At 53.8% G+C, this 9,990-nt stretch overlaps 2 protein-coding genes across 2 annotated transcripts; both read right to left on the bottom strand.

Annotated features, from left to right (window-relative positions):
- Positions 1-3,672: 3,672 nt before the first annotated feature.
- On the bottom strand, positions 3,673-5,240 carry CLAFUR5_11782 (N amino acid transport system protein; the record flags this gene model as incomplete). The annotated part of the gene is made up of 4 exons (XM_047910930.1): positions 3,673-4,089; positions 4,145-4,542; positions 4,593-4,784; positions 4,835-5,240. 4 exons carry the CDS (start codon positions 5,238-5,240, stop codon positions 3,673-3,675), a joined length of 1,413 nt encoding a protein of 470 aa, XP_047767517.1.
- A 1,978-nt stretch (positions 5,241-7,218) lies between these two features.
- Positions 7,219-9,612, bottom strand: CLAFUR5_11781 (Conidiophore development regulator abaA; the record flags this gene model as incomplete). The annotated part of the gene is made up of 2 exons (XM_047910929.1): positions 7,219-9,125; positions 9,177-9,612. The coding sequence occupies 2 exons, from the start codon at positions 9,610-9,612 to the stop codon at positions 7,219-7,221; spliced, it is 2,343 nt and encodes a 780-aa protein (XP_047767518.1).
- Between the last annotated feature and the right edge of the window lie 378 nt (positions 9,613-9,990).

Raw genomic sequence — 9,990 nt, 5'->3', positions numbered from 1 at the left:
CTTGTCCACTGGGAATGCTCAACAGCAAAAACGAAGGTAGGGGTGCCGCGGAAGATGGGTGGAGAGGCTGCACGACGGGTGTTATGCAAGAATCAAGATGTGGTCAAAGCGAATGTGGACCAACACAGCTAATAATGTAGGATCGAATCCTTGCAGGAAACGTTGAGAGACAGCCAGTCAACGGCGACGTTGATTTGTTTGGGAGAGTGGAAGAGGACTGTTGCTTTGGCTGGCGCCGGCAGGCTCATATAGAAAGTGAAGATCGTCGCCACTTTGACGCCATTTTCGGATCGTGGTATGCAAACGAGCTATGCTGGATGGGTCCTGGATACGAGGCTGTTCTTTCGATGTGGCAGACAAGACGGTCGTCGCTCCAGCCTACCGCGGTGCTGTGCTATCGCCCTGTGGCGATCGGGAACACAGTGCATGGCGAGGAAAGCTTGCTTCGCTTGCTACCCGGTCTGGTTGCTGACAGAGGATGTGCCCGAGTGCGCCGTCGACCAATTGGCGATTGCGGTGTCTGGCTGTGTCTCAATTCGAAAGGATCTCGCCGAATGGAAGCTTTCATAGTGCTGTGGCCCTAAGCTCCAAGCAGGCAAGGATGTCAGCAGAATTGCCCTTCTTGGTAGGAAGCCCAGGTGAAGTCCATCGATTGAGTCAAGGTTCGAAGCGATCCGCGGCGCGGCTAGCCACTTTGACCGCATCGCCCAACTAACCACTTCCTGCCCCTTTCGCCGTCCAACAAATTGTTGTTGAGAGACCAACGCGTGTCTGATGTCATATCGCTTTGGAGAAGCATAAACTAAGAGATCATTGGTGAGAAGGCTTGGCGGAACTGCCAGATACTGATGAGGATGGAGGGTATGATGTCTCGATCTGCCAGCTGCTGCCTTCGACTGTCTCTCAGCTTGTCTACTGCAACGGCAGGCATATCGCTTTTGGTGCGGCGACTTCCATGCGCCGCAATCATATCGTCTTCAAGCCCCGAGGCAGCGCAGTCAAAGTCCGACTACTTTGCGAGCCACGCGAGATGCCACACGTTTCAAAGGGTTGGTTCTGCCTGCAGGAAGAGGGGCTCAAGATCAGCCACAACCGACAGCCGAGGCACCGTTCCTGACGGTTTGGAGGCGGGAGCTCCATAACATCGCCTCCGCATATGCAGCGGGCCTGATGATCTGGGGAGAGCTTCGTCGAGCAACACGAGCACGGCGGCAGGTACATGTAAGAAACCAGGCTCATAGATGTCAGAAGTGCATTCAATGGCAGTTATGTCTGTCTGGCGATGCTTCTTGCGCAGTTGCGCACCTGATGAAAGACTGCATCGCACGGCCAGCTGCTTTCGTGCTGCGCCGAGCATGTGAAAGTGGTTGGCACGGCCCACCGTAGCTTCTCTGCCGTCTTGCTGAAGAGTCATCTTGGCGCAACAAGGCTCTTGGAGTCTTCGTAGTCGATAGATGCATGGATCTTTGCAGCATGTAGCAGCGCATCAGCTTTGGAGAGTGCAGAAAGGATGACACACCTTAGCTTCTCTCGAGAGCGTCTGTCTCAAGCTGAAGGTGTCGACGAAAGCAGCGCCCCAGTGAGGCAGCCGTTGACCGATGGGATGCTTGCTTAGTCGAGAGAGAAGGATGTGAAGTCAATTCGACAGGCCGGGAGGGAGCATCCAATCGGAACACTCGTCACTCGTCGATACATTGCTCGGCTAGCAAGACTTGCCGGTATTATCTCCAATGCTCATCGCGACTTCATTGAACTTCATCAGGCACAGCAATAGAACTATCGTCCTCCTGCAAGCAGACCATTCGATGGCGACTTCATTCTTCAGATGCAGTGCGAATAAGATAACCGTTGGACTCTCCCACAGCCACCGGGTAGTAGTGAGCACCGGCTTCTCAACCGACTTCTCAACCGGCAAGGATTTGGCCGAGCGCCTCTCGTATCCTTTGAGTTTCGACAACCCAACTATTCTGACTTTCACTTCACACCCACTGACACCATACCGACGCCCAGCAGTCGTCGCGTAACGTCCTCACAGCACCGCTGATCCTAAGGTGTGAAACGGCCACGACGTCGACAGCGTGGTCTATTTCAAGACTTCCACAAGACTCCCGCCACATGAACGACATCGAGGCACGCGAGGCCTCCATCAGTGCAGAATTGTTGTTGGAGCAGAGGAAGAAGCTGCTTGTTGGAGGTCTCTTTCTTTTGCGAGAGCTCCATCACCGCAAGAGAGATGTTCGACTGATAAGCATCACGGCTAACGGCATTGACGCTTACGTTGATCTGGTATCCGTTTTCAGTTGTACCTGTGTAACCGCAGGACATCTCCAACTGGCAGCCCGCGCCGTGTCTATCAATCTGACGCAGGCATGCCACTACAGCTGCAGAGACCGTGGAGACTTCAATAGATGGGTACGACTCTCCAGAAGTCGCTCAGTGCTCAGCGAATGGCCGCAGACACAGTGAGCGCGACATCAGCGATTGCATTGCAGCAATCGCAATGAAACGGCAACGCGGCTCTGATATGGAACAGCTGTGAGACTTTATTGTATTGGCCTTTCTGGCAGCAGTGATGCTTTGATCCGGAGCAAGGAAGCAGCCTGCTCTGAGAGCACCTCATCATGCATGTCTGACATTTGTCTCAATGTTGGGTCTCGGATGAGGTCGATGAAGCTTTGTGGCAGACATTGACGTTGCTGAGCCACGGTAACGTGTGACGGAGGTCTCATGTCAACGCAGACATTGGGGAGTCATGCTCATCGTCGGTGCTGCAAAGATGATCATCGTTCTTGCCTGATCTAATGTTGCATCTTGAAGTACTGTTGATGTCCATCGAGATGCTGTCCCAGCAGTAGTTTCGGCACGCAACCCCAAACCCTAGCATGGCCAAGCTTCCGGTCGCTCCTGCTTATCTCTATCTCGGCCACGACGTTCTTCCCGACATCGCGCCATCAACTTCACCACTGTCTTCCATCTTTCATGCACTGACAGTGAACAACACACGAGTCTCGACCCGGTCGGGCTGCGTTGGTGATTTCCAACTCCCCGATATTTACCCAGTCGATGACCTTCCTGTTCGGTCGGGCAGCGTCAACAGACATGTGGTATGTTGGGAAAGCGCGAAACCGGATTTTACTAAATCGCTGCTTTCCGTCAGCAAGTTTACTACAGAATGCTCTCGAGAGACTTTTTGCGACGGGAGTATCGTAGCAGTATCGCCTTTCTTCCCCACGAGATCCGACACCACAGAAGATCAACACCTCTCGACACCACACATCATGCGCATGGAACACCCGGCGGTCTGTCCTACAACGATGCCCGATCTGACCTTTCTGCCCAAACGAGTCTCAGCCTAAGAATGAAAAGCGAAAGATCCCTCCATGAAGACCAGCAGATCATCCTGTACCAACACCTGGACATGCGACCATCTTCCCCGAAAGGCATGTGGACTGAAGTAGCCACAATGGAGTCTTCGGAGGGCGCACGAATGCTTTCATTCATCCTCAAGACATGTCATGCGATTTTTCGAAGGCTAGTATCATGACAACAGGAACCTGCTACTTTTCCTCCGGTCATTGCCACGCGACGACTAACACTAGAGCAAAAATGAGGTTGAGTAACTTGTGAGTATAATTTCGTTCGCGAGTTACAATGGACAGTCGCTGACATCCCTTATTTCACGGAGTTTGAGTTATCCGCGCACGACCAAGGAGCTGTGCGGTCCGACGAGTTGATGATTCCAACGACTGCGCCGTATGTCCCAGCAATCATGACGAAAGTTCCAGCAGTGATGATGAAGACAACCCAGGCAAATTGGCCATACCACTTCGCGTCGCGTTCCGAGACACTGCGCTTGTAGTTGTCGTACAGCCACATGCAACCCATCGGCTGGAATGACATGAATGTGGCCAGCAGTGCACCGATAAGGGAGATCAGTCCATCGAAAACTGGAATACCACTGCCGATCAGATAGGCAACGATAACGACACCACCGGTGCAGCTCAACCAGGTCAACCAATGGACGGCAGTGTTCGCGGTCAAATGCTTGGAGCCGCGCATCACGCGCATGAAGATGCTCTTGGCAGGCAACTACTTATGGTCAGCTAACAGGTCAAGTATTGAACTGTGGAGAGGGAATGCTCACGTGGACGAAAAGCATGCAGCTTGCTATGAGACCGGGCAGCGCAATACCGTAGCACACGCGCTTCATCAACGGACCAGCTGAGCCAAGCGCGGGCGATGCGACGTAAGAACCACAGTAGTAGTACACCACGATTCCGATCACGAGGTACACAAGCGTGACACCTGCCTGGGCGATGATGAGCGACTTGGTGTAATCCTTTGGATTCCTCATCTCCGAGATAATCGAGAAGAAAGCCGGACTTCCTGCGAAAGCAAAAACGATTGTCGCGACAGCAGAGATAGCCTCTTCGAAAGTCGGGTCGCTAATCACGTTGAACCGGGAATCGCTCTTGTATGGGCCAGTTTGAGGAGCATCCGAAGGACGATCTTGCACACCGACCGCAATCGTGAGTGCGAATACTGCTTCGTGTTAGCGATGCCCATGGTCCAGTGAACGCCATATGTCTTACCTGCAGTCAGGATACCACCAACGCCAGCCCATGCGATCCAGGAGACCTTTCCGAGAGTTCGGATACTGCCGAAGAGCATACCGATTATGGCTGCGACTGCTACGAAGATAGCCGTGCAAGCACCATGGACTGACAAGGCGTTGAAGCCGATCGAAATACCAAGCATAGCTGAGGCAGAGAGGAAGAGGAAGTCTGCCGACTGTCAGTGGACGATTTCACCTGGCTGGATGCACTGGACTCACAGATGACAAAGCCAAACCACAGGATCTCCCGGCCGATGCGTCCACCAAAGATCGCACCAGCATCGTCGATACCATAGACGTGCGGATGTAACAGCTTGAATTTGCCAACCATGTAACCACTCCAAGTGGTCATACATGCAACAACAATCAGGATGATGACGCCCGGAACCATGCCAAGTGTATGCAGTGCTGATGGAATACCGAGCACACCCAGACCGATCTGTGTCTTCATCATGAGGATGACGGTACCCATCCAGCCAACGTCGCGGTAGTTGGGACCATCCTCATTGATCTCTCCGAAGACGGCATCGTGCGTGGCATCCGTCTTTGGGTAGTCCTGGACGTCGCCGAAGTCTGTTGTTGGCACTGGCGCCAGCTCTTCGCCCACTTTCTTCTCTTCGTACATCTTGGCGAGGGGTCGTCGTCGACTGCGTTCGAGATCGAGTGGCCTGTCTCGGGTCTTGTCGGATTGCCTGGTGGAGGTATGACCTTGTCCTGGCCTTGAAACTTTTCAAATGGCTTGTTTGTCCAACACAAAAACACAAGGCGAACTCCAACACCGCACGAGCAATGACAAGAGGCGAAAGAGCCGACTATTAATGAGTGACGACCGTTGAGTGGAGCTCTGCAAGGCCAAGCATACAGTGGGCTCTTCAACTGATCTGTTACTTAATAGTTATTACCAGCCCATGGGGTTCAAAGTCACGCACAAACCACTAAGATACGCAGGTACCAGCAAGAAAGAGGACCGCCTGGACCGCCTCTAGGACTACATGTTCCTGACCAACGAAACTCGTCGAGTTCCGGACCGGTTCTGTTGACCCACGCCTGGCGTCGCTATGCCGTGGTGAAACCGAGATCTTTGCGCACCTTTCTCCATAGTCGGCGTCGCAGGTAGCGAACCCGCGCTGATAAGAGGCACGTGAGCAGGTGAGACATTATCGACTCGTTCGAGAAGACGAGGATGTTCCTACAGTCTGCTTCCACGTCCGATCGTTACCCACTTTCAACCCTGTAACGTCCAGAAGTAGGCAAGAGGACGACAGAAACACCGTAAAAGCACTCTAATCCCCGGCTAAGCGCAGTTTCATGGCATCCGGAAGCACTATCGATGCTGGTTATGCTTCTTTCTTGACGTGGGTAACGATCGGAGGTGAACAGAGACTGTATCAGATTGGCATCCTTCTGGATGTTCTCATTGGAGTCTAGGCGACGGGTGGCGGCGGTCCTTCTGGAAGGTTTCTAGTGCGGTGCGCTCTTTTTTTGACGGCACTTGGTGTGCAGGGTAGGATGCAACCATGGGCGGACCGGGAGCCCTTCCTACGACTACTACTTGCGGACATTTGGTTGTTTTTGCTGGCGTTTGCAATTGCAAACCACCTATCATTGACTCTTGCGACGGCATGTCGCGGGTCAGGAAGGTTGCGGCATTCATCTGCTGATGAACACTGTCGCGACAGGACATGCGCCAAGCACACGCGAGGAATTCACGCCTCCAGAGACTCAGCATGATGCACACAGTCCAGACTGCTTCACTGTTCAGCGGAATTCGATCGGATCTTGGCTCGCTCTTGCCCAGCAGACACCGCCACAGCCGTCAGTCGGCGACCCGGCCGGCAGCTCAAGGCTGCCGAGACCAAGACACACCGAACGAGCACATCGTCCGGTCTGTATCACAAAGCATTTTCAGTCAACCTTTTGAGACGGCACTGAAAATAGCGCGGCAATGTCGCAGATATCGGGGTAATATCTGCTGTAGAGATTGGTTAGTGATACGACTCGACTCTGCGAGATAGGTAGGGTACGTTGGTGGTGGTGAGATGTGCGCGATTTTGTGAGGGCTTTGGGTTCAACTAGGTGAGTTTATTGGGTATTGGCACAGCATGCCACATGTTACAGAAATGGTGGTCAGAGTATGGGTCTTTCGTACGGTTGAGCGCGGTCTTGTACGTCTCGCGAGGTCGGAGAGAAGCTTTTGTTGCCCAGCGATGCGGCATATTGGCGGTGCGTGCATTCACCCTGGCTTGGCAGGAGAGGGATGAACAAAGTCAGAATGCATGTTGCGTCCATATGTGTACGCAGTACTGGTTCAAGTACACGAGCACTGCGCACTGAGTCACTCCCACAAACAGGTCCGAGCAGATATGGAATGCAATGCATCGCTCAACGCCGTCATCCATTACATCTTATCACATTATCACTACTGCTGCGTAACTATGCCTAAAGAATGTCCTCGCGAAGAAGAAATACATACACACACACACGCACAGACGTAACAACTCCTCCCACGAAAGCACGCATGCATGCAGACATTACGCCATAATAATCATTAGGGTATCTCATCTCATCTCACTTCACTCTTGCCAACGCTTCCTGAATCAGCATCACTGCGCATGACCCAAAAACCTCGACCCAGCCACATCCGCCAACGCATTCAACGAATCGCCCCCATCCCCCTCCTCCTTCACCACCGCGTCCTGTCCCGCGCCTCCGTAGGCTTGTCCTTCAGGTGGGCCGAGGGTGGGTTGGTAGGTGGGATCATAGCCAGCGTGGTAGCCCTCGAAGACGCCGGAGTCGTGCGCGTCGTTCGGGTAGGAGCTGGCGCCGGCTGAGAGTTGCGAGTCGAAGGTGGTGGTGTAGGAGTCGGTCCAGGGCTGCGTAAAGTCTTGCGTGTACCCTGGCTGTGTGTGAGGCTGAGGTTGTGTGTGGGAGTAGTCGGCGGCGGCGGGTTGGGAGAATTCTGGTTGAGAGTATTCCTGGCTTCCTTGTCCATACTCCTGCACAGTACTCGTTTGAGAGTATTCTCCCAATGCCGGGTCGGTGCCGAATTCCGCGCCTGTCGTTCCTGGGATGGAGTCTGAAACGGTGACATCGAAGGCTGTGCTGTCGAAGTTACCGAAATCCAAGGTTGGGTCGTAGGAGAGGTTGATGTTCCCACCGTCGAAGTCGAAAGCGTGGTCGGGGAAGTTGCCGTCGATGGCGCTGTGGGGTGCTGTGTTGGTTTCGTCCATAGAGGGCCAGGTAGCGGATGTGAGAGCTGAGCCACTGCCGGAGGTGCTGTCGTATTCGAAGGGTGATTGCAACGCAGGCTGAGATGTCGAGGCAGAGGCGTATGGAGTGGGATCAGTGTAGGTAAGGCTGTAATCGTAAACGGAGTCATTGCGGTTTGTTTTGGGCCGAGGATCCCCGTAATGTTGTTCTTCTTCTGACGACGTGGATGACGATGAGGATTGCGGCAGGATGAGACGCCTCCAATAAGCCCTCCCTCGCTCCGCATTCGAAAGTCGGAATTTCCAGTGGATAACGAGCAGACGCTCATGGCCCGTCTCAGTTCTCACCGCGACTTCCTGCGCCGCTGTGATGCCCGCTATGTGATCCCGTACTTCCTGTCTCGGATCTCTGGACGACGTGGCAGGTGCGTTTACAGACCCAGCGAGGGTCGCGAGCGTCTTGGCCCAAAAGTTACTACCGAATTTCAGCTGCGTCTCCACACTTGTCCGATCGGACGACTCCGTTAGCTGGACCTGCGCACGGCCGCTGTGGTCTTTGAGGTGGCGCATGTTGTGGTAGAAATTGGTTGAGCAGGTAATGTGGGCGTCGACGGGGAGGTGGCGGCTGTTGCATAAGAAGGAGATTCCCAGTTCGACGCCGGGGAGGGATTTGCCGTCTTCGCCTTTGAAGCTGCGGGTGGGGAAGGCTAGGGATGCTTCTGCGAGGAGGACGTTGCAGTCTAGAGGTCGGACGGCGTGGATTGAGGCCAGGAGGGGGGAGCGTTGGAGGGAGTGCCAGTCTGGGAGGTGCTCGTCGTCGGGTTGTTTGGGGTCGGAGATGGATTGGGTGTAGGTGTGTAGGCGGTTGACACTGTCGTCTTTGAATTTTTGCTGGACGAACATTTGGAATTCTAGTGGTTCGAAGACTTCGAGGAGCGATTTGGCCTTCTGGATCATGTGGGCGTCGATCGGTACTGTGGCTGCTGCGGAGGGGGCGTGCGGGATCATGCCAGGGTATGTTGACGTCCGTCTTGTGTCGTGGTGATAAGATGCCGCCCTTCCACCGCCGCGGTACAGCTGGCCGCCAGGTCCGCAGAGGTCTTCCTTTGATAGCATCCTCATGATGAAGGGATCGCCTTCGACGAATGGCTTCAACACCTGAATGTGACTTGACACCTGTTTCCTCGTTCGTGCTTCGCCCGTCACTTCTTCGATGTAATCAGCAATCAGCTCGTTGCGGCCTCGTTGCTTGTCCTTGTGCATCATCTTGCGACGACCCATTGGTGGCCAGCGGACAAGAGCTGAATGATATGATCAGTATGGGCTTCATGTCAACGGTGGTGTCTACACACCTTCAAAGAACGCGAGCTCGAGACGGTCTGGCCATTTCTGTTCTCCTTGGTTGCCCTTGTCGTCCTTGTGCTGTCGACCACGATACTTCATGTACTGTTCCGAGTTTCGAAAGCGATGATATAGAATAGCGGCGGCCTTCTTGATGCGTGTGATATCGTCCCCGCCCATGTAGTGTCGTCCATGGCCATGTCGATAGTGGTGCCTTTGCAGCGGCGTCTGTCGATAATGATGCAATGGTTGTGAGATCTGCTGACCAGTATAAACATTCTCCGTCAGTAGTGATGCTGGGTATTTCTGCTCAGAAGGGTTGCCATAAGAATAGTCGTGATGCTGTCTGTTGCCTGAGTGTTCCTGCAACACTCTTGACGAGTGACTATTCTCAGTATCGGCAAGAGGCGGCGCATTCGAGGGCAGTACCCGTGCCGGTTGGATCATTGAGTGTGAGTATGAGCAATCCAGCCAGCCTCGAGGCACGCAGCGAAAGAATGCTTCAGTGAAGAATGTCTAAGGGACCAGGTGGCGGAGAGGCCGTGATTCGTCGACAGACGAGATATGTTGTAAAGGAACGTAAGCAGTTGGAGAATGTTGTTGGGTGGTTTGCAAAGGAATGACTAGGTTGAATGACAAAAAGAGCGTCAGCACCCAGGTAGAAGGGACTGGGATATGCCGTCAATGCTAGTACATGAAGAGGGTATATACGCGGATCATCTTCGACAAACCTACAGTCTGGACAGGAAGGGTGTACTGCTGACTTAGCCTTGTGTGTCACCAACAGGGACCCAGGAGGAGAGCGTGCAATCTCGGCCCTGCCTG

Source organism: Fulvia fulva, chromosome 10 (assembly GCF_020509005.1).
Source record: "Fulvia fulva chromosome 10, complete sequence".
Taxonomy (NCBI): domain Eukaryota; kingdom Fungi; phylum Ascomycota; class Dothideomycetes; order Mycosphaerellales; family Mycosphaerellaceae; genus Fulvia; species Fulvia fulva.
The sequence above is the reverse complement of the archived record's forward strand: the minus strand, read 5'-3'. Positions and strand labels throughout refer to the sequence as shown.